Source organism: Apteryx mantelli, chromosome 6, assembly GCF_036417845.1.
Source record: "Apteryx mantelli isolate bAptMan1 chromosome 6, bAptMan1.hap1, whole genome shotgun sequence".
Taxonomy (NCBI): domain Eukaryota; kingdom Metazoa; phylum Chordata; class Aves; order Apterygiformes; family Apterygidae; genus Apteryx; species Apteryx mantelli.
Window position 1 is genome coordinate 18,867,492 of NC_089983.1, and position 25,685 is coordinate 18,893,176.

At 37.8% G+C, this 25,685-nt stretch overlaps 1 protein-coding gene across 3 annotated transcripts in view; it reads right to left on the bottom strand.

Moving 5' to 3' along the window:
- Nucleotides 1-25,685, bottom strand: part of MYO1B (myosin IB) — a 117,805-nt gene that overhangs the window by 54,062 nt on the left and 38,058 nt on the right. For all 3 annotated transcript variants that reach the window (XM_067298931.1, XM_067298929.1, XM_067298928.1), the window contains exons 4-7: nucleotides 12,661-12,755; nucleotides 8,139-8,243; nucleotides 5,119-5,165; nucleotides 2,391-2,454 (exon numbers count right to left, since the gene is read on the bottom strand). In XM_067298931.1, coding sequence (XP_067155032.1) covers nucleotides 2,391-2,454; nucleotides 5,119-5,165; nucleotides 8,139-8,243; nucleotides 12,661-12,755 — 311 coding nt within the window. The remainder of the gene's footprint in view (nucleotides 1-2,390; nucleotides 2,455-5,118; nucleotides 5,166-8,138; nucleotides 8,244-12,660; nucleotides 12,756-25,685) is intronic.

Genomic DNA, 25,685 nt, shown 5'->3' on the forward strand with positions numbered 1-25,685 from the left:
CTTGTAGCCTGATGGTTCTCTGCTTATCTGAACCAATATGATAAAATTAGTAGCTTATTTTCATCACCTTCCTTGCTACCAAAATAAACCAGACTTTCAACATGTCTGCTTCCAGTCACTCACAGTAAGAAATACAGCTTGGTGGCATAGGTTGTGATCCAAAAAGTCCACTAACTTCATTGGTGCTTGGAAATCAGGCTCATCAGATGCAACTATTAAAGTTTAATCAAAATATTGATATCATATTCACAACATGTTAACACTGAACCAAAAGATGGTCAAAAAGTGAAAAATATTTATTAACAAACCAATCATACTTTCCCTTCTAAGGACAGGAAACTTCAGCACTACTTGACTTCCTCCTTTATGAAGTAAGAAGACAAATCCTACATTTCACTAGAACTGGAATAAACAATAAGTGGTGTAAAAGTATTTAAGCCCCTTGATATCTCTAGAATGGTGACACCTCACAGTAGAAACATTTCTCATCCAAATAAATGCAGTGCTGCAGATGCCAGAAGTGTGGAAAAATCTAAGGGAGGACAATAAAATTCACTTTAAAATTGTAAGGAATTCAAACCAAGTATTTAAAGAGATGGATGGATTATCACATTTGGTAACCATTAAAGCACTTTATGCAAAAATGAGATGCATTAACAGCCAGTTACAGGAACTTGGTACTTATCTCTGACATACTGTGTTAGTATGAAGTGTTTCACAGTTCAACAAGTAGCATCTTTTCCACAATAAGGCTTACAATCAGGTCTTTATTTTTTAATCTATATTCGTCTTCTTGCTATTAGATATTCAGAAAACATGAGAACACAGGCAGAAGGCCTACAACAGGAATCTTTTAGGCGCATCTAAATTTAAGTCTACCCTTGATGATATATATCATCACATCTTTATAATTTCATGCAACATTATAATTACAATTTGCAAAGATTTATAAGGCAGGCAAACTACAAGGTAGCTATTTGGATCTCCTTTTGATGTGACACAATATTTTTATTAGATGACTCAGCATGGTATTTTCACAGAAAAACTGTTGAATGTCCATTCCATAAAGGAAATTTCTTTTTTTTTTTTAGCTGAATGTGGGGGGAAAAAACACAAAAACATAGTTAGCCTGCTTAAATGTTTTGTCTAAATTTAATTATTGATGAATTCACTGAGTATGTTTGGCCTCAAATTTCTTTAACTGCAAAACATCAAAGTTAATAGATAGCCATAAACAGCTAAACAGTTACTCCTTTGAGTTTCAAGATCTATTCTATCACAAAAACTGTGCTCCTCCAGCAACAGCTGCAAAAAGTGATCTGGGCAAGAAAATACTTTGTTTGACCTATGCAAAAATAAACTACAACATTCGTGTGCAAAACTTTTTACAATTTTTTAAAAAGTTTGTATTACATATGGATAGTTCAGCTTTTGTTCACCTTGGAAGACTCTCATTATTTCACAACTACTAACATGGCAATGGAGCCAAAGGTTGACCTTTAGAATCAGTGATGAATTTGGCTGAATAGGAAGATAGGTCAAGGCTAGGTCAGCGACACCTAGTATAGCCACTCACTGCCCTCTTCCACCCCTGCTTAAAAATACAAAAACCACAGAGCTTTATATAACACAAAAGAGCAATTTCTCTAAAAAGCCGCATTTAAGCTCTAGAAAGAAAAGCATCCCAAAACACCCTGAACTGGCACTCAGTTCGCAGTCTCTCTCCTCCCAGCGGAGAGCTGGTTAAAATTTCTGAATTTCTGGATTTTCATAGCAGTATTCTTACTTCAAGTAACAACGTTCTAAGGCCACCTTCGTCTTCATAAACTCAACAGCTGTAGATCCTCTCTCACTCTAAGCCTTTTCCCAGATTGTGGGGTGTGTTAAAATTAGCATGGACTGCTTTGATTTCATATAAACATACCCGTTTCCTGGTGATCTCGAGCATACTTTGAGTGACTCTCATTAATTACAAAATGGCATATCTCAGCCATCATCTAACATAAATGCCTGACACATCAAATGAAGTGACACCAACTGAATCCAGAGATTCAAGCATAAAAACGGTCTTAGATACCCTTATTCATCTGCAACCACCTTCAAAGGCAACATATGGACGCATGCTCTTTACTCGTGATCTTTTAAAACAATACAATACACTTACTATTCATACTTGTGTCTTCAAGTGTGTTTTCACTTACTCTAAGGTACTCTAATCAGCACCAAAACAACAACGAATATAAAAATTAAAAAGCAGAACAGATTTTATCACACAATGGAGAAGGATTCAGTTAGACAACTGTATCTATCTTTTCAATAATTTAACCATTTTCCTTTCTGAATAAAACATTTTAAGCTGTTAATATGCTGATACAAAGAGTAATACTCACAATTGCTTATAACTCCTCCAAGTGGATCACCTTTAAAATCAAACTCAATATCCATGTATTTCCCCTGTGAAAGCAATATATTTCAAGAATTTAAATTCTGTTTAAGAAAATTTTAAGAGTTAGTTGGTCATTTTTACAGGGCAAAAGGGCAATCTGGCAACCTCTTGTATATTCTACTAAATTTTAAAAAGCATGCTCAGATGCAAAGCTTGTAAGACAATTTCATCACCGCAGCCAAAGATTTTCATGACAACTGCTTTAATCAGGCTTGTAACACAACCCAATAATTTCCTCACTTTATAAGGATATAAAAAATTTTGATGATATTAACAACAAGTGTGTTATACAAACTTTCATCAGTGTACTAACAACACCAAACAGTACTTATGGCCACTCAGGTATTACTATACTTATTAATGGAAGAATCCAGGAAGAAACAAAGTTAATGATCTTCCAAGCAGACTTACTTCCTAGCTGTACAATCTTCTAGGAGCGTGAAGAATGAAAGCACTCACATGATAGCCACTCAGTTTGTATTTAAGAACTGTTTGGTAACAACTATTTTTAGTAATTGCCTGGTGTATGTGCGTAAGTGTGCATCTGCCTTGTGAAAGCCATGTTTTTTTTCCCTACTGAACTCTCTGCCTTGTAACTCAGGAGACCAGAGGCAACAATTAACAGACCGTCACCGCAAAAGCAATTTCACTTTTTCTGTTGCACTTGTGCAGCGCGTTTCCTTGACTTCTGTTTGACTTTTCCACATCACAGAAGATCATTCTGGTCTTTGCATCATTTTAATGTATATGACAAGCATTTAATTTACTAACAGCTACTTCTAACAATGACAAAATGGAAAGACCCATACTGAGCGTAAAAGTCAAAGGCAGTGCAGCTCATAATGGCGAGAAAGTTTAGGAAGATAAGAGCTGCTGGTAGTAATTCACACAAATTCCACAAACCATGCACAAAAACGATCTCAGTGTCCTCTGGTGCTTATTCAACAGAGGACAGAAACAATCAACTGTAAAGGGAAGCCCTGTGTTTATACCTCCTCACTCACTGCATTCAGGAAGAGATTTTTTTCTTTCCTTTTTGATTTTTATTACAGAACATAAAAATCAAGCACTTTATATCCACTATCTCAAATGTATTATCTGATTTACTGGGTATTTTGTCAAGATTGGCTTATTAAGTTCCTACTTAAACTCTATTCTTCTCCTTGCTGGCAGCTGAAGCAGACTAGACAGAACAGTGTTTGTACTTTCTTGTTATTTCTGAGCTGATTAAAATTTTAAGATAAAAATTAAATCAGATAATTAAATTTTAATTTCCCAAGGAGTGGGCCATTTGGATGTTTCCAAAAGTATTTTTAGCTTTGTATTTATAAGCAAGGACTTGAAAGGGGAAATACTAATTGGCTGCACTTTGTCCTGGAAAGACTCCCGTTTTCAAAGCCACCTCTTCTTTTCTTTGCTGTCACATCCTTCTTTCCATAGCACATCATTCATCTCTGACAGTTGCATTTTTTTCTACCCTCTTTATCAAAGAATTTCTCTATGGTCTTCAGCAGTGCCTCAGATTTTGGCCCTGACCTTGCTTCCCCAAACATGTGGGACATTGCAGGGCCAGTGATAAATGCCCTTTGCTCAGGCCATGAGCCAGGGCAGTGACAGCCACAGCAGGAACACTCTTACCCGCGTGGAAACAATAATACCAGCCCTCAAGAATCACAAGGGAAGGGGAGAAAAGTCTCCCATGCAGAAAAAAAAGCCACTCTCCACTGTCATTATATCCCAGGCTTTTATCCATGGGCTTTTACTTGTAATGCACTATTTTACAAGTGTACTAATTTGTCTTCTGTTGTCTACGGGTCTCAATCTTTATGACCTTGCTGCACACAAGTGAGCAGATTACAAAGTAGCATTCTAGCTTCTGATCTTAGCAGGAGAAATGATGATGAATACTCACACTTTTGAATCTCCCAAATGTAGCTTCATCTATCTTTTTTTTTTTTTTGCCAATTGTCAATTCCTATAATTTTTCATTGTTTCACACTAAAAATCTCGATTAAACCAGTTGACTATAAAGAATATAAGTAAAGAAGTAACATAACAAATATTTACATTAAAACTAAAATTATAAACACAGGTTGAAACTTCATGCAGATTAAATAAGAACCTAAATTGAGATTTTAACAAAAAAAGTATATATATAAATGGAAAACAAGATCATGCAGAAGGATAAACTTGCTAAGCAGACGAGTCGCTAGGCACATGGTCTCTGACAAAGCCACCAGTGCCAGAAAATTAAAAAAATCCAGCTGCACTGTAATTATGTTTTCATCCAGTCACAGACTGTCAGCTCCTCAATTTGGCTTGTTTTGCTCTACGATGATTCTCAACAGAACTTTATGCTCATATCAGAAACAAACATAATTTTTGACAAGGAAGTCAGACATCTTTTAAAAACATGGGTGACTGCTAATGAACTACTAATGTATTTGGGAAGGAGAACACACTTTAATGTACAAAATAAAACACTGAATACTACTGACCACTAGACTTCTCGAAACTCCAAGGCCTTCAGATAACTACAAAAAAGTTCTCTACCTAAATTATTTGTTTCTTACAGAAGCCTAATGGCTGGCATAAGGTGAAAAAGAAAAAGTCAACAATATAACATTCTCTTCTATAAGGAAATCAAGTTCAGCCTTGAACAAAATACTTACAAATCTAGATGAGTTGTCATTCCTCACAGTTTTGGCATTTCCAAAAGCTGGCAGAAGAGGAAAACAAATAGTAAGAGTGAAACTATCAGTAAAATAATATTTAAATGGTAAAAAGTTATGACTTTTTTATTTATTTAAAAGAATAACAGATGTCTAAGAAACAATACTCCATTCACTGCAGTTATTAATCACTGGGGAGAGACTGAGATTATTACAAACGAGAAAACACCTTTGAAATTCCAAAGCCATTTTGCATTGACACCTCCCTTGTTAGAAACACACAAGGTAAAACTGTTCCAAGACAAACCTGCACCTGAACGGAGCATACACCCTTGGGTTTTGAATCATCCCATTCACAATTTTACTACCCAAACAACTGTAAATATAAGAAATACTAGGAATCACTTTTTTCTCCTCAGGAAAGGTTCAGAGAAAGCAATGGATCTTAGCTATCAGAACTGAAGGTGAAGAAAGATGGAGGCCAGAAGTGAAGAAATTACAGAATGATACTTAAAAATTGTTTGCATGGAAAAGTTTTATGAATGCTTTCAAACTGATTTTGTTACACCATTCCAAACATTCATTTTAGTTTAAGCTGAATATTAATCAGCTGAAATAAGTCTGGTTTACAGAGAAAGTTTAAAACACTCTCCTCAGCTTGACCTAAACTTGCTTTTTGAATAAAATTTGGTTTAAATTTCCTTAGCTCAAGTTTTCTGACAATAAAATCTCTCCGAGAAAGGACTCCCCCGGGCTAGGTTCAGCCAGGCAGCCACAAGCTTAGAGCACAACTGTAACCCAAACTCAGGCTGCGGGACAACTCAAGGCCTTAGAGTGCACATTGGCAAACCAGAGAGTCTCCTCTTGATTATTAAAGGTAGTACTCCTACTCCCAACAGGAGACTTTGATTATTTATCCCAGTATTTATTTTTATATATCATATATTTTCAAAGATCAAGTCAAGTCAATGTTTTTTGGGTAGAAATAAATACATGCTTTTAGTCTTCAACAAACTTTCATGAGCAGACTTATTCTTGATAGAAGAACAGAAGCCAAAAGGAAAAGTTTGTTGCTCCTGAAGGCCAAGGATAAGTGACAGAATTGTTTTTAAAATCTTTATGCCCTGTAATAAATCATCTTTTCAACAACCAAATCTCTGAGCTGCATTTTCCTAAACACAGAGCTAAACAGTAGAGTCATTTATAACTGCACAAAATCAAATACAAACGTTCCATTATATAGCGAGACACATTCCTCAGTTTTCCCTGAAGTTCATTGTTTTTAAAGTTAATTTACAGTAACAACTATAGTTAAAAAAAGAAAAAAAAAATCCCGTAAGATAAATTACACTTATGTAATATTTATGTCATTTTCTTGCACTGCAACTTGACTGAAACAGCACTATGTAACCAAAGAAAAACAAATCTAACCACAAATGCTTAATTTCTGCCTAAAATATATGTAAGTAGCCAGGCCTGTGCAGCGGCCTCATGGAATATACCAGTGTCCTACCTCCCAAAAAGCTAAATAAGCAGTTACTTCAGCAACACCAAACAGAACAAATAATACCTTAAAATCATAAGGCACTATTCTGTGAGCAGAGTGTACTCCTCTTATATTAAAACAAGGATTCATGAACTAGCATGAAGTCTGATAAATTTGGCAGTCCCTGGAGAGCAACCTAGGCTTGGCTACCGAAGCCTCTGCGCTTCCCATTTGGTTTCTGCCTAGGCCTGAAGCCCGCCTTGCAGGACAGCGACAGAAACAACCGTAACTCCTCTCCGTGAATCAGAAACGAGGGCAGATTGCAACCCCTCCATTCAGCCAGAAATGGAACGTATCTGGTCAGCACGACAGACTCATCCAACATTTTGATTAGTCTTAAAATTTAACGTTTTGTCCTTTCTTTACAAGTCTTTGTTTCTTACAACTTTTGCACACAGTCAATGACCACATTTTACCAAGCCAGTTAACAGCTCTCTGCTAACTTTTGCTTTTCCCTCCCTTTTTCAATTTCTTTTCCTATTGCCAAATGTATAATGCGTAGCATACTTGCTCCCCACAGACCCCAAATCCTTGGATATACGTATAGTTTGTTAAGCAATAAATAAAATGTTGACGGTTGGTAGTCTTATAAACACTGCATATCATCTGGCCATAATGCACAATTATTGTATAGCAGTCATAAGAATTAGTCTTAGTACCACAATAGCTTAGAGAACTGCGGGAAAAAACTGAGCCAAGAATCAACACAATAGACCTAAATAAGTCAACTCTAACCAAGGCACTTCTGAAGGCAATTATTAGACAACGGGACAAAACTGCAAGCTTTGAGGGCTGTACATCCTATCTCTAGGAAAAATGAAAATCCTGTTCTGGCAGCCCACATCATCATATTAAAAAGAATAATTAAAAACAAGAAAAAAAACAACGAACAATCAAAATGTCTTTCATGGGAGAGCAGGAAAGGCAATCGTCAGGAAGACAGACTGACAGAGGTGGGTCTCTCCCCAGACCTAGGGAACAGTAAGTCTTAGGGAACAACAGGCATGCATACTGATTGTTTTATTTTTTTCCAAGATCCATTTCTTCACTTTTTTTCCTAAAAGAAAAGTAATACTTAACAGATTGATCGCCTTCTAGAGACTATAATAATATATTTGGAAGGAAATGAATCACAAGGACTGCACTAAAGTTAATTCTTTTGATACATTCAAGCACCATAAAGCCAGAGTTAAGAAATGCGATGTTCAAAGAGAGCAGCAGGACGAAGCTGGGAAATATGACCTAACTTCCTAAGCTCTCACTTCATAAGGGAGACAATTTTCTTTTTAAGAAAACCTCTCCATAATTGAATAACTGTATATTCTTGTTGCTGTCTTACATAAAGCATCTCCTATGGTTTCGGACATCAAATAACAATGAAACAGCAGCAGATTCAGTTTTCAAAACCAGCTCATCAGGAAAGCTAATACACCCAGAAGGTAATATGGTCCTACAAGCTCTGTGAGAATCTTACCTTCAAGCACTGGATTTGACTGTAAAAGTTGTTCTTTTACTTGATTGACCTCTGCCCCTTTTCCACAAACAGCAGCTACGTATGACATGACAAGTTTGCTGGCCTCTGTGGGGTGACAGCAAAATAAAACAGTGATAAGTATTGGCAAAGAGGTAATAAGAGGATTTGGAGGCTTAATCTCCCTTACGTTTTCATCATGTCAGACAGGAAATGTAATCACATTTCAGTTCAGTTTTCTTCTGTGCTGTTGTGCCATCTGGAAATGACTAAGGATGTCATCCTGCAATGGGACCCATGCAGTTACAACAGTAGACGAATGCTGAGCCCTACTAGACTTAAAACCTAGAGCCTGTCAGAACTAAAAAAGGTCACCAGCGGATATGGGACATTATAGTTACTTTTTCATTTAGTCTGAATAAGAGGCATTCAATAAGGAAAGAACATTATTTCTAGCTGAGATGTTAAAGATCCTTTAATCTACCCTGAAAAAACAGGCCCAAGCATTTTAAGATACAAAAGTCAATCCAGTTTATATCAGCATACACACAATCACACAAGTGTAAACACACAACAAACCATGCTATACACATGTAATTACAACTCTAATGTAAACTACAAGTAAATAAATAATCGTAATTCATGGTCACATAAAATTATGCAGTCCCTTTCCAAGTATAACGTTGAGAGAAACTGAAACATTCATGTAAGAAATGAAACTAAATTATATGTACAAAATTTCAACAGTCTGGTACAATTTTTGGACTTGCAAAACCGGGTCCATAGTCAGTGTCAATCACCTATACAGATAGTAACAAATATTAAAAAAAAAGTTATGTTTTTGCTGGTTAGGAGAAAGAGCAGCCAGGAGATTTTGTTTATAAACAGAGTCTGTGATGTTTAATATGATGCAAGAAAGCAAAATTTGAGGAAATATCAGAGGATACAGAATGTAGTTGCTAACAGCTGGAATCCTTATCAACTCAACACAATGGTAATAAAAAAAACATTCCTTGCTTTTCAAAGATCTGTTAGAAATTTAAGAGTTTCAAAGAAACCTTTCAGTCATCTCTCAGAAAGAACCAACAAACAAAAAATTATCCCTTGGATTTTCATTTTTTCCTATTTAAACATTTTTTTTGCTAGTATTAAATTACTATCCTGTATTTAAGAGACAAATGAGCAAACCCACAATGTGGGACGCAAGGAAGCAGGGAGAACTATAGATGTGACCATAAGACCTCCTATCTCACTTAATCCCTCAATTACTCAAACCCAACTCTCATTTTTTAAAATCAGTTCCCTGCTGTCATGGTTTTAACCAGAACTTGCAATTATCAAAGCAGTCAAAGAAGTGCATAGGTCTGAAACTCCTGAATTTCAAACTGGACTATTACGTCTAACATGTACTAGTCCAGGGAGGGACAGAGAGGTCAGAGCTGTGATTCTGGCTGCAGCAGAAAGGGCAGACATAGCAGACCTCCAAACCTAACAGAGAACCCCCTGATTTTAAATAGAAGTCATGTAAGACGCCCTCACTCCAAAGGGAAGGAGCAGTCTCATCTCTCCTGTCCTTCAATTGTCAAGGGCACAGATCTAGTCTGCAACGTGCCCCTCTTCCAGATTGCATTAATTAGACCCTTGCAATATTTCATGCCATTTGAGATTAAATTGTTTACAAAATTCCTTAGAATTTTGAGGATATCTGGACTGCTTTTAAGAAGATAGCTATTTTCTCTTCCCCCGCATGATCCTTTAATAAAAAGGATGACATTTTGTGAGGACTTTCTTCATTGTGCCTAATACAGAGACACGAAGCAAAAATAGCCTAAGATCCTTGGGGGTGTGATTAAATTCAGATTCACTTTTAAAAAACATCAAACCCTTCTGTAAGCCCTTTTTTACAGCTTAAATTGGAAGCAGAAGCAGCAAACCCCTAAACACGGGTGTTTTATTTGCTTTGCTATCTGAAAGTACAGTGCAATGAGAGAGAAAGGGGGGTTCTTTGGGATATGGCTGTTTTCAACAGCCTGTGCTTTGAAAGCAGGATAGAGCAGTACGGCAAGAGGAGCACTGTGAGCAAAGAGGCTTTCCCTGCCCAACACCTATTCTTCATTGAATTTAGACAGTTGAATCTACTTCAGTTCCTTTCTTTTTCCTCCTAATCACACACACCTGGAAAAAAAACATAAAAACTATCCACAGATCTACTTGAAAAGGTAACTAAGATGCTCCAGATTTTTAGTTAACAGCATCCCCTAAAGGATCTCAGCTGGTTTGAAACTGGCAGTGGTTGTGAGGAAATGGTGAATCTTCTTCTTGGAAGAAAGACAACTAATGGTGTTGAGAAACTCCAGTTGATGTGCGGCAGTAAGAGGAGAAAAAAACTCTCCTGGTAATACGTGCCCAAATGTTTCTAAACTATTTGATTTGACGTATTTCCCAAAACAGTCAACATCTGTAAGGAGAGCTACTCAATCAATGCGTGAGAAGAAAGCACTGAAGCAGCAAATAAGCTATTATAAAATCATATGCATTAAGAACACACACAATGACATCAGGATAAACCCAGAACTGAAGTAAAAGGCTACCAGAATATAAAGCTAGAAATAGGCTTTGAACATTGCTGAAAGAGAAAATAAAGCCCCTTTCTTTTATTAGGAACTCTGTTTTAACCTGCAAGTTTGAGCCAATGAACACGTCAGGAACTCAATCGTCATTTAAGATTCAACCTTAATGTCTAAAACCATTTAAACAGACTGCTCATTCTGGCGATCTACCACAGTTTCCTGCCCAGTCAATAATCAAGATAAATATGCAGTGACACAGAAAAAAATTAGAAGTAAATAAAAGCTTTAAAAAAAAATTGATGACAGTTCAGCTTCAACTTTTCTAGGCCAAATGTGCCACGCATTCTGGCTACTAAAATCATATTCTAAAACAGCATTACATGGAGTTTGTGCTTTTGAGTTTATTTCTTCAACTATAAGCCTTTGCTTCTGCTGTCCCACCCCCCTTTTCTTGGTATTGGAAATATCCATTCTCAGCTAATAAACCCATTTCAGCAACCGTAGTTACATCAAACATTAGAAAGGGAATATCTGAGATTCTGAGTCCATTATTGGCTTGAATTTCAAACCCTACTCTTACATTAGCTTCATTATTCTGTACTTACTTTTATAAAAAAGGGAAAAATTCTTATTATGTCCAATATGGAAGCTACTGAACATAATCAGAATCTATATACAAATCAGAGTCTACCAGAACCTCCTCTATAAATAACAAGTTGAAAAACTCAAACACTTCTATACCCTTCAGTTGAAAAAACATACTAATAAATATGAGCCTGAACTGTATGAGATGCTTGATAATTTATGGTTCCTGGGGAAATCAGGAAATTAAACAATCAGTATAAAACTCCTTTCTAAAGTTCCAACTCCTAGAAAAAAAAACATAATAATCATATTAATAAGAACTCAATTATTTTAATATATACTTTTACTAAATACACATGCTTTTTCATATTATTGACCTGAAAAAAAAAAGGGGGAAAGTAACAAGATTTCAAGATTTCTCAACTGGAAGCCACTGATCTGACAAAGAAAAACAGGACATCATTCACCAAAAAGGCACCAAACCCATTAACTTCGACACTCCAAGGACAAAGCCCCACACTTCACATTTTCACAAAAGGCTTGTAAGGCAGCTTCCTCTTACACACTTTTAGTCTTGCTCAGTAGAAGCATAAAAGCTACACATTTGTCAAACTCAGAAGAAAATCTCTTAAACGACATGGAAACAGATGTATGTGCTCTTACAGGCTGTGTCTTTTGGAAGTCACCGCTACTCTCCTACCTTTTAAGCTGTTATTCAGAAAATATGGGGCTTTTTTCTTTTTTAAGGACTACCTACAATGTTCTGCAATTATGTAGTCCTCACTTCATTTCTACCATTCCACAATTTAAAAATTAGCAGTAGTTTTCAAAACAATTTCAGTTTTGCCTGAGAAACAGAATGTTCTGGAACACAAGCCAATCTCAGAACTGTAGCTGAGCACAGCATGCACAAGACTGATGACATTTCCAAAGTAATCAGCTGCTATTGTGTATTTTCTTTGGATAAACAGCATGATCCAGTTTAAATGTATACATTTATTAAACGACATGCAAAAGCATCAAAGGCTTGCCATCCAGTCTGAGAGCAAGAGTCCAGTTTTTGCTGTCTCCGCATGCACCATGCGGAGAGTCTGAAAAGCATCCTGGCTCTTGCAATGCTCTATCGCAACCCAGTGGTCCTGAAGTATGGCTTTGCATACTAATAATGATACTGTGGACTACGTCATGGTGAGGATGTGGAACAATACTAATTTATATACAGCAAAAAATATGACAGCATTCATTTTCTGCAATGGTCAGACACAAAAAGATACCAATATCTCACTATTCTTGCAGCCTCTACCATCACTTTATAGAAAAGGTCTGAATAACTTTGAATGTATTTGAATAAGACCAAAACTGTTTATTACCTGTTTTTCCAGCTCCACTCTCTCCTGTAATAAGAATACACTGGTCTTTGTCCTGGTCCCTTAAAGATCTGTAAGCTTCATCTGACAGAGCAAAGCTGCGAAGTAAGAAAGAGCCAATTGAGAAGTCAGATATAACAAATACCAACAATAAATACAATCTGTCCTTCACATCCAGGCAGAAGAAATACATATATCTAAGCATGTAGGGTTCTGTAAGTGTTGAAGCACTAAGTTTTCAGAATATAAGAGCAATAGAACCAAAATGGATACTTTAGCTCAGTGGCTTATTTAGACTTTCTTCAGGAACAAATAAGCAAAATCCAGTATGTTTTCCTAAAGAGAGTAAGTTCAAAACAAATTCACAAATTTTCAATGACATTGAAACAGCATTCTTCACTGAACAAAATATTATCTTCCTTGTCAATGCATTAACGGGAAGCATTCTGTCTGATGACACTTAGAAAAAGGTGGCTGGAAAGAGGAGAATCCTGAAAACTAACAATACCATAAGCTGCAATTTCTACTCTGAAAAGTAAGAAGAATTCTCTGAACTTTACAAAATATTGAGTGTTCTAAGCATTTGGAGTTATTGTTGGACTTCTGCATAAATATGCAGAATTGTTTTCCAATGAGTGTGTGCATGACACATTCAGAGTGGTGTCATGTAGAGAAATTAAAGAATATAATAAGAATCAACAGCTTTCCTGCACCAAAAGCACCTTTCCATAGAACTCAGAACATCCTGAACATGAAACCACTGGGCTGTAATTTGAACCCAAATGGGCTTTGTTGCCATGAGGCCATGAGGCAACATATATTTTGAAGAAATGCAGATGAATTACTTATATTTGGCTTTCATTATTTGTCATTTTTTGTCAGAGGAAAAGTAGTATTGATTTCATATCAATTGGATTTTCCATTTTACAGAACAAAGCACTCTGGAAACTCAGCACTAGATTCCCTTTCAAAAACTTAAACAAGCAGTATCTGAAAAAGCACATGAAAGTAAAATCCAAAGAAAAGGCCATGTATACGTTATGCAAGTTCAGGAAAAAAAACCGTTAACAAAAAATGGGATATTTTTACATGAAATAAGCATCCAAAGAGCAGATCAGGAGCTCTGTTAGATCACTGTACCTGACACAATGTCCAGTGCTCATACGTTAAGTTAGACATGGATATTGTTTATTATTTATAGTAAATAAACCATGAAAAAAAACTGAAATGAACTCTCATGTCAACATAAAACATGCAATGTTTGTAGATCAGATACATCTTTTAGAAACCTGATTTTTTCATTCTCTGAGAGTTCAGGAGCTTTGCCTCAGCTGGTAACTACAGGCAGATTAAGTATTTGTTCTGAATAATGTAGTCACACCGTGCTGTCCACAGCAACCACAGCTCCTTTATAAATGAGCAGCTCTGTGTCGTGAAACCTGTTACGGGTAGCGTGGACAACGTAATGCAAGCAGAGACCCACACAGAGCCTCTTCTAGGCAGGCCTGTTGCCACAGCTTGAAAACTTCACATATTAAGCCCACGTGTATTCTAGCTGGCTCATACTTATTTCTTTCTGTACCGACATTGCTCCTCAAGCTCAGACAGTTGCTCTCCCTTCTGGCTGCTCTCCTCCAGAGCAGTTATGGAGAGCAGCTCATATTCTCCCCCACACTTTGTTATTGAGCCCGTGTGCAACACCATTCCTCATCCTTCATTAGCTTTAGACTCCTCTCTATTAGATCATATTTGCTTATTTGTTTCTTGTTGGTTTGTTTTTTTAAGGTTGCATCATGTTGGCAACTCAACAGACCAGTATACCAAGCGAGTGCTGTTCTGCCAAGGTAGGAAAATAGGAACAAAAAACATCCAGCGCCTCCTTCACAGCTACCTAATCACCCCTTCCCTCCCCTCAGCTGCTGTCACCGATGCCACATGTCCCCGATCTCCCCACGTGCCGTGTCCCTCCTGTCCTCTCCTCCCCTGTCCGTCTGCCTGTCTGCTCCCCAGGGCTGCCCTGGCCTCCAGCCCCTTCACTCCTTTCCTCCCCAACTCGCACAGTCTCCAGCACTAAATGACAACTCTCATCCCTGCACACACAGTTGAGCTATCCCGTCTAACCACCGAGACCAAAGGTCGTTAACTCCTTTGGATATATATACACAGCGTTGAACCAGAATTAACACCGATCTCTCAAAACTTAATACTGGTGTGGTGATTGGAGCATTTGTACGCTGTAGTTCAACCGGAGGTGAAAATGTGTTTACGAGAACATAGCAGGCTGTAATGTTTTTAGCATTACAACAAAGTCAGTCTGTGATATGGCCAGCATGCTGGAGAACTAGCAAAGAAAAGACTCTGCTGCTGCTGAGAGACCATGACACAATTTTTGGCATCCACTGTCCGGAATCCAAACTACAGTAGCAATAACACTTTACCAGACTCTCTTACAGGACATATTTAGGAAGTGAATAATATTTGTTCAAAGCTGCTGCAGATATACTTGTAAGTTGAAGAGTCCAACGCATGGCACTCAGAAAAGCTAATTCCAGCTCATATTACATTTACATAACATTAATCACCATCCTTTTTGCAAGACAAAAAAGCAGTAGGATATAGAGGAAAGAAATAGAACTGGACTGAGCATTTATGGGCCACACGAGAGAATATTAATCCTAACGCTGTGGTTTCCATGGGTTTGTTTCAGGAAGCTGGCTCTCACCTAGAAGGTAAGACTCTAAGTGGACTTACAGACTTGACGACTTATTCTGGGCCTCTTGTCCTTCAAACAATCTCAGCCATCAACTAGTATTTTTACAGTTGAAACAGCTTTCTGGGCAATAGTTTCACACCACAAAACTAAGTCAGTGGCAAGGCCAGGAAAGTGTTCTCTCTGTTGATATGCTGAGTTAATCAGCTTACTAACCATTCATCTCTTCTAATACACTGAATTTTCAATTTCTTAACAGCCACTGTCAGGATATATTTTAATGCTTGATATATTTATTAACTTTGCCTGCCTGCACTGCACAGTTAAAAACACTAAATCATCCCTTTTCCTCTACCCCAGCAGAGAAACTGAAAGTCTAACGATTGGAAAGAAGTCTCTGAAGTTGGAGGAGAGATGGGATTTTGTGCAACCCTGGTTTTATCCATTCTAATCACGGATGTTTTGCACACATTATCTTTTCCTCTCATCTTCTACACAATCCAGCAAAGCCTAATACTTCTGAAGCATATCAAAAATTATCTGCTACCAACACAAGAAAAAACAAGTAAAGTTAAAATCATTTACTAAAAAGTTTCATGTATGCACTTATAATAAGTTTGCTGGTAGAAGTTTTGTAAAATTTACTCTGATGCTCCATCCACTGCTCCAACAACTCAACTCTAGGAGGGATAGTCAAGAACGTATTTAAGTAATGCAGTGTTTAAGACTTCTTTGCCTTTGTGGCATTGTATAAACAGCATTAGTCATTTATGCCAGAGCCTGGAACAGATATCTGTATTTCAAAGAAAAAGATAGGTTGACTCATTCATCATGTCTATTTAATGCCACACCATTACCTCACCGGCCTTCAAATTTATTATCATCTGTCTTTGCAATAAGAAAAAATAAATCTTTGACTCTTTTTCAAACTTTGCTCTCTGTTACAAAAATATAATTTAATGGTATTTCCTATTTGTTACAAATCTATAAAATAATTTAATTTCAGATCATTTTAGTTTAATACATTTTAATGATCTGCAGACCACAAAGAATTCTTCTTTTCCTCCTAGTAACATCAGCAGGCGCAGCCTGGTAAAGTCAACAGTTACAACTATAGGTTTAAACCACATGCCACTCTTTGAGCAACCTTACTATTACAGAGCCTAAGTAAAATTTTAGAATAGTTCCTACTTTAAAAAGCAGTTATAAACCATATGTTTCAAATTAGCTGGTAAGTGTGTCAGCAGTGTCATTTACCACACCTTATAATAAGTTCTTCATTTTTAAGTTTTCATGAAAAAAGACAACCTTATCCTACCACACCAAACACAGAAATATTTACCAGAACTCTTTTTTAGCAGAGATTTAAGTATAGAAGCAATTTGAAATCTAACTGCCCCCCACACCTGGATCAGGAAGACGGCTCTGTTTGTACGGGGCCAGCTTTTGCAGCCACGTAGCTCCAAACAGCTAGAGTTGTCATGGAGAAACAAGACTCCGAACCCAGACACTTGAACACAAAGGAAAACAGCAGAGAGGCCTCCCAGGGGCTTCCAAAGGGCTCGGGCGATCTTCAGCAGCCCCACAGCACCTCTCTGCTCTAACCAACCGCTGGGCTCAGCAAGAGACAGGATAACCACACACACACACATGCACGCACGCACGCACACCCCAACCATCAATGCTTCATTTGAACACTCAAGGTTGCCACCACTACATCAAGGGTAAAACCCACGCTTTTGTATTAATCAAGTCAGCTCTCAGCATAAGCTCTTCTCTTCCACCATCCTCTTCCTTGAAGCCAAAATTGTGAGAATGAATATTCCTTTGCTGCTGGCACTTCTTGCAAACAACTTCCTCGTCGTTCTCATTCTTCCTGCCACTTCCTTTAACGTTCTCTGTTAACATTCATTAGCTGATACTAACTTAACCTCCCTCTGATTGCTTTCCTCATGCACTAGCACTGTCAATCCCCTTCATCCCATCTTCACTGGCTGTTCCTTCTCAGACTCCTTCAATCCCCATTTTAAAACATCTATTGCTTAGTTGGCAAGGCCTGCAACTCCCATCTCATTTTGCTACTTCCAAAGGAAATACACAGCCCCTTTTCTTGACCCTTCAAATATCTCCATATTTAATCGTGAAGTAGAGCCACAGTACCACTTAGTTTCTACCCAACTGTATCTAAAGACGTTGACAGGATATACTGTAAGTCAGTGATTTATAATGGCATCGTCTATACTATCCTACACCAAAAAAGTCAATGAAATGTAATTTATGTTAATTCCTTCAATAAATTAATTCAGAAAAGTATTATTTATGTTGCTTCCTTTTCTTTATGAATATACAGAAGTGCTCTGTAAGAGGAAAAAGCAAAGAAATTAGTTTCGTCCTCTCCAATATTTTGCGTAAAAACATCAGAATCAGTTTGCTCTGGTATAAAAATATCCTAATAATCTGAGACTGGAAAAGTGGAAGCATATTTTATAAACTGCTTTGAGGTTTTATTTTGTAAATTATTGCTATTTGTTATATATGTTTCCCCCATTGAACCTCAGGGGAGAGGAAAAAAAAATCAACATTTAGAAAAAAGAACTATAAAGGATTATTTATATCGCTACCTCATAGTACAGAATCATTTAATCTAATTGCCCTAAGGAAAAAATTTACTCCCCAATTTCCATAATTACAAACAGTCTCATGTTCAGCTCTTTGACACACTTGAAAGGAAAAGGTTGATTAGCCTGCCGTTGGAGAGAATAAAGTAACAGCTGAATTGATGCAGCCTCATCTAGGACAGACCTTCACAAGGAAGCAGCTGTTCTTCGAAAAATGCCAGTCAGGAAAGAAAAAAAAAGCCTAAACACCAGGATAAAGAAATGCGTTAAGGCAGATGGAAGGTCTTTTCTCCTATTCCAAATACTTTTGCATTTTGACAACCTATTTTATTTTCCTGGTGAGCACAGTAACCTGTTTTATCAACAACACTGTGTGGCTAATATACACATCACAAGCATACCTCCTGCATGCACTTCCACACCTTGTTATTCATGTTAGCAACTGTGAGGTTATTAGATGCAGAATAAAGCCCAGAGCTTTGTAACTCAGCCCATCTGATTCGTAAAAAGAAGCCATAATTTATGGAAGGAAGGGGAGAGAGAGGAAGGGAGGGGTAAGAGGGCAGAAAAAGGCACTCTTGATTTTCAAAAGTTAAACACTTCAAAACGCAGCCTTACTGTTAAGACAGAGAGATTTATTTTATGTTGCAGTAGATTGGGAACATACTCTCAGATAACCATATAGGCACTGCAGGTTTGGCAGAAGAGTTGATTTAAGCCTAATATTTTCAGACCTATAGACAAAAAAGAAGAAAATGCTCTTTCTGGAGATCCTGCCTTCCTCAGGATGCAGCAGATTTCAGACACAGGTCCAATGGACTTCGCCTCAGAAATCTCCCTAGATAGAGGTTCAGCTAACACTTCTTCCCCAAATACTGTACCTCCACAACCTCTCACGTCACCAGTCAGCCTCCTATCCTTCTCCCTCCCTCAAAACAGAACATATTTCCCCTGCAAGTCAGTGGGAGACTTTCTTATCAGTTTTGGTCACTAAATGAACTTCCTTTTTATTGAGTGACAGTCTGAAAAAAAACGAAAGCTATTTTTTGAAAGCTCACAGCTCACAGCATATGATTTTCTGCTTTTTTCAACAACATCTAAGACATCTCTTTAGAGCTGCATGTTATTATGCAGGAAAACAACAAATGCCTTTTACAAGGAGCCTATGACCAGCTGTTACATTATTTTCCTTCAACCACTGGAAAACAGGAGCTTTGAAACTGAAGACACCAATGACATGTTCTAATTCAAGCCATAAAACAAATCCTCTAAATTTTAGCACACACTATCAACCCCAGAAAGTAGGCCCACATCATATTCAACACTTCCATCCTGTAAGGTGGCAAGGAAATACATCCAGCAGACTGGCAACAGAGTGACCTGGGCACAAGTCCAAGGTTGGGTCCTCCAAAGTAATGTCGCAATATGATGGTAGGACAGAGCAGTGGGCAGGTAAACAAGCAGACAGGTCAGTCTCCTGTCCTGTTAATGTGAGTTAACCGTGGAAAACCCACCAGTGGGCACAGAACTGAGCAAGCACGGGCTGGCGCCAGTTGTACACACCCCGAGCCTGAACACCTGTGCTTGCAAACAGGCAGCTGGTCTAACTCATGACATAGTTTGCCTGAAGAATGGCATTAAAACAGTAAACTTTTGTTTGGAGCAGGCTCCTTTTTTCAGCTGCAGTGAATATATACTTTAACCAAGGACAAAATGCAATGTCATGAGCTTTCGGAAGAACAGCTTGGCTGGATTCCTCCCTGACTAGTCTCATTCCTGGAAATGACATCAGCTAGCAGGATGCCCATAGTCATCACCTCCTCATCCATACTCATACTTAGCCCATGGATTTAGTATGGAAGGGTAACTCCCAGTTTCAAGGCACAGCATTAACCAGATGAGTTTGCAATCAAAATAAGCTCTCATGCCAAACATTGGGCTGTGTTACCCAAGGAAGCCAAACAGACCCTACACTATCCTATGGCAGGATGCAGCTGGGCCTCTGGAGGCCTGCAGTAAAACAGTTTGCAGCAATGTACCTTGCAAGGATCTGAAGTTTCTTGGGGAAAAGAATATTTCTTTTTACACACACACAAACAAAAATAATAATAATAATTGTACAGGGCCATTGTATACTTGAAAGGAAGTACAGGAAGCATTTTCTATTCTTTTATTAAAAGCCAGATTTAGTTAGATGCAGTTTATTTCCTAAAGTAAATCAGCACTTGTGCATTTCACTTAATGAATGCCTAAAACAGTCAGCCCCTTACACTCAGTGGTTTTACTGTAAAAGTATACTTTAGACCTTTTTTGTAGCCATATTTTGTATAAAAAGCTACATTCTCCTCAAACTGCCAGCTCGACTGCACGAAACAAGCCTGCAACCACCTGCAAGGGAAGCAGTTTAATGGGACATGAGCCAAGCTGGTGGCTGCAGACTGGCGTCACTCGACCTTCGGTAGCTGTGGAGTCCCTGAGGTTGGGCTTGTAAAAATTAGCATTTATTCCATTAACAAACACATTCCCCAGATTAAATGGAGTTTCAAAGGGTAAGACAGCAGAATGGGACAGTAATGAAAAAGAGGGGCAAACTGATTTTCCTTGCTTGGCTTCTGTGAGGGCTTAACTACAGAGGATATGAAATTTTTAAAATCCAAGGTTACCATGTCATCTATATATTAGCATATTTGAATTGCACCTTTGAACTCTTGCATATACTCATGAAATGAAGGTTTTAGTGGGGACAGGGAGGGAAAAAGGGAGTACGGGAAACAATTGTTCTCTTTCTGTGCTGAAATATCCAAGACCCACAATATTTGACAGAAAGTAGAATTAGTTTCTGACTTAACACAGCACGTATCTGAAAATTAGGGAAGTTTATTCATCAAACACACATATTCAGTTCATGTCAGCTATGACCAAATTTGACTTTTTTTTTTCTGCAGAACAAGCCATACTTAGAGGAGTATGCTGCTGTTCTGCGTGTAGAGCACACAAAGTAAACTCCCCAAATAAAACTGTTATTTGTCTTAAGTGGCTAAGCGTAATATATATTCCATCAAAACAAAACACTGAGAAACAACTATTCCTCATTTTTAAAATACTGATAATGACTAAACATACCTCCTTAAAAATATCCATAGATATTTCAAAAAACTAAGCCCAGAGCGAGTGAGTTAAGTGAAATACTTATCAGAGGAACAATGATACCCTATACCTTGGCTTTGCCTGTGTAGATGGGAATAAATCGTTAGCTTTTTTTTTTTTTTTAATAGGACATATCTTTGGGCCTTATAAGTTTGAGCTTGTTCAGGACAGCAGCATAGCACAGATATAAATGCCAGTGGCTCCCTGATCTACCAAATGAAACCACAGTATGGCTGTATTGGTTGCAGGGTTTTTTCTGGGCAGGGGAGAAGGGGGCGCTTCTTTTAAAATTTCACGTTGAAAAATGATTAGTAAAGATGCAGTGCTTCCATATTGCAGCCTCAAAAAATTTGGTACACTTAGTATTTGGTACACATAGCCACAAGAAAACCTTTTTATTTGCAGCCCTAAAAAATATCAGTCTGAAGTAAGAAGGTAAGTAATTTCCTCCTAATGCAGTTAGGACAGCAGAGATCCTGCAAGTCAAATTTTAGCTTCTGCAACAAGTGTACATTGTTACCATGTGTTCCCATGGGGACATGTTTTGATGCAAGTAATTTGGTTGCAAAAGTAGCAATATTCTCTTAGGCAAGCTTGCTCTACACCACCAACTGGAGAACGAAGGATTTGGAAGTAACTAGACATGGTCCAGTACTCAGGGGAGGAACAGTGAGGTGAGGCACCCAGTTTTAGATGCTCACTTTTTAGAGAGGAACTACACTTTAAAAGGTCTCGTCTCACAGGACAAGAGCATACTGTAATGCACGGGAACTCCGTTGTGCTGCACATACCTAAGAGCTACAGCATCTGACATATGAAGATGCACCTTGGAATGACTTTGCAACTCTGCCAAGTGAGATTATAAAGACATTAGCGATAGGTTAGCACAATAGACTGCACCGAAAGGCAACAGTTTGCCATCAGAAAAACCTCTGAGCACTTCACTGAATTCATATCACAATATTGGAGAAATAGAAGTATTATCACATTCCCATAGTTATTCATAAATCACATCAGATTTGAAAATCTAGGCCCTGTAATACAAAAGCAATATTATTCGTATTGTATGCAGCTGCCCACAATAAGTTTATCAGAGATAACAGCAACAAATACTTGCAAATAAAAATCATTGTCACAAACCCTGAAAAGATTGCTGGTAACGCCAGCATTATGTAATTACATAGGTATGCTGCTACTTAACATTACTCGGACGAGTTACTGCATTTTTTTAAACTTTTCAAGTAACTCTAAACACTCTTAACAAACCAAATAGTTTAAGAAGCCTTACATAACTTATTTTTGCCCCTCCAGTTCTCTTTTCCACAGAAAGTACCACTTATGAGAATCCAGGACAAAACAGGCAATAAAGCCTCTCTTAGGCTTGTTAGCTCAGGCACAACGTCAAGCTAATGTGGCTATTCAGTCCATAAACTGGCATTTGCTCAAATTTGTGCCCAGCCTTTGTGGACACGTACCCAAAATTTGTTTCCATGAATGGTCAAAGCAAGAAACGGAAAGCCTTCTTCAGGCTGCTCAAACAGGAGGCCTCCACTCAGACTGCGGGGGTTATTTCCAGGGACAAGGGACAAGATCATTTTAACGAAGCCCTTGACTGGTCTGTTGATACTCAGGAAGGATGTCAACTGCACAGATCTTTTTTGTCACGTGGATACATCTTCACTGAGAATTGTTTTGGAGCAATCATGACCGTTTCCAGTTTGAACTCCGCAAGGTTTAGCGACCAAAAATCATTTCTGTAGTATACAAGGGAAACTGCATATACAAGAAAAATGCAGATTTGAATTTACTGAAATGACCACATTTAGACTGTCTTTGTAGTTCAAACCTTTATTTGTAAACCCCAGTTCCAGCTCTCTTATCTACCAAAAACATAGGGAACAGATTATTTAGTGTGCTAGACAGTAAATATTAAGACTGTGTATTTCCTGATTCATAACATGAAAAAGTTTATCTTTAATAACCCAAACTACATTAACCATGCTGTACCCAGAGTTGAAGAAATCAGAACCTTCCACATATAGTTGCGGATAAAAAGAACTGGAAAAAGTTCTGCCTCTAAAGGTGGTAAGAGGAGATGGATGGAGTTTTGCTGAAGTTTCTCTAAGGCTCTAAACATTACCCTCATTTATGCTGTATCTAAAATCACGTCAAAGGCTTCCAGTATAGTAAATGGGCATTTACTGGTGTGTTATAAATTGCTAAGGAAACCCCCCCCCCACCATTAAACACAAAGACATTTTAAAGAAGGAATGACAGCTGTTCTTAATTGCAATTTGAAATTCCAGCTCTTAAGAGTACCATGCTGCCAATTCAGGAAAGGCATAATGAAAAATCTGACCCATTCATACACTGCGCATAAAATAGGATTTGTCTAATTCTGACTGATAGGGCCTCTACCTGCCCCCACTTTTAAGTCTGAATTTAAGAAGTAAGATATGCCAGTGTCTCTATGAAGTACTTCTCATCCTTGTGTGCAAAAAAACCCCAAATATTAATGAAAAAATGTGCCAAAGCTATCAGAGCCTTTTTCTAAATATTTATGTTTAAAGATGCATAAACCTTTTTAAAAAAATATTTCCATTTCCAAGTCCTATCATAACATTAGTCAATTTTCTAATTGAAAGAATTTCATTTGGTGAAACAGCATGAAAAGGCTAGTCTTATTCCTAGCCTAGATGTACACAAAGGGCTGGAAGAGGATCTATAGGAAATATTCGAAAGATACAAAGAACAGTTACGTATTGACACATTTGGAGAACTGCATTACAAAACACTGAAAAATTATTACAGGTCCTTTCCTTTATTTAATCCAGTGTCCATTTCATTCACAAAATGAGATCAGTTGTACTGAATGGATTCCCAAGTCTTTCGTGTGAATTAGAGGGATTCTCCTTTATCTGACAATTTGAATTATTAAAAAAAAAAAAAACCACTCAGCATTTTATGTCCTAAAAATATCAATGGAATAATATAAAATCTAGCCAGACGTTCCAGTTCCAGGAAAATGAGAGAAATGGGATCTGGCAAGAAAAGTTACCATTAGTTTAAACTACTGGAGCATTAACACACATCTTCAAATATCCAAAATATATTAAAGCTTTTTTTTTTTTTTTTTTTTGGGGGGGGTGATCTTGGCTCTAACATAATCTAGCCAAAACCCAAACTTTTTCATGCTTACAAGTAAACACAGACAATTACACTCATATGCAAAAAAGCGAGAGAGATCGTCACAGATAAATAAAAACATTTGACTCTTAATCCTTGACATGACTAAAGTCAAATGTGAAAGTATGCTGTGTACAGAGGTATGAGTAAATATTTGAAAACGGTTCTAAAAGCAAAGTTATTTTGTTTAGTGTCTAAGCCAGCACTTAATTCATAAAGGATTCCCCAAGATTATTTTCCTTCATACACCGTGATGACATTTACAGAGTTTCAGAAGCATATGGAAGAGATCTTGAGCTAAGCTTTTCCCCTTCGTAGGCATTATGTTTTAAAGGTACCCAATTCTTGTATTTTCTCGTAAGAGTGAGCTGGCATCAGTGTATGCATTCACTTTCCTTTTAGCCCCCAAGAGGCTCCAGACGAGGAAGCGAGGGCCGCGTACACACCACAGGAGTTAGCCCGGGAGAGGCTTTGGCAGGAGTGGGCCTCCACGCTCAGGTGGAGCAAGGCTTGCTGGTTGCTGATGGAGAGGGAGTTTCTCTTACGGCACCTGCTTTGTGTCTGAAGTCAGAAAGGACTTTATGGACTGTTAATGATGGTAATGCCAAAGTTTTCAAAAGCACTGAAATGGCTGTGAAGACTGAAATCATCTGTGAGCAAGTGGGTTTGATGCTTTTGAGTAATTTTGTCTTTGCAGTATACGCGGCTGCAGAATTAGCTTCTGAGACAGCACGAGACCGAACAGAGGCCAGATTCTCTCTTCCTTTCAGGGTACTGTCAGAGAGAGTTGTACAATTTTGTCCTGATACTTTTCGTATTCCTCATAGTCTAGGAAATGTTCGAACATCGCAACAGCACAAAAATTCAGGCTGACAGCCTGGAGTTCAGGTGTCTGAGGTCTGAGCTAGCTTGTGTGATGACAGCTCTGGTAACTACACTACGCTGTGCAAAGGCTCTGTGACTGAGCACAAATAATACTGTAAGTCTTCATGCTGAAAATCCCATGTCCTGGATACCCCAGCACTTAATGCAGAATGACAGCACCAGTGCTCTATACCAACAATTCATAGGGCCTCTTCATTTCCTAATTTAGACAAAGCTACTCAGAGAATAGGCTTGTGAGAAAGGCTTATTCCAGTGAAGACTTCAAAATCCAGTCTAAATGTCACTCTAGACCATTTTAAAAATTAAGATAAAGCACAACATTCATCTGCATGCTGCTTTTCCAGGCTGGTTACATCTTTGGGGTGTTGGGTACATTTTTATGAACCTCTTAACAACCACACATCCTGTTATAAATCAATTCCTGTATAATTACACTTTTAAAATAGAGTTTTATGTAATCTAATAGTGATAGCAAACAAGCA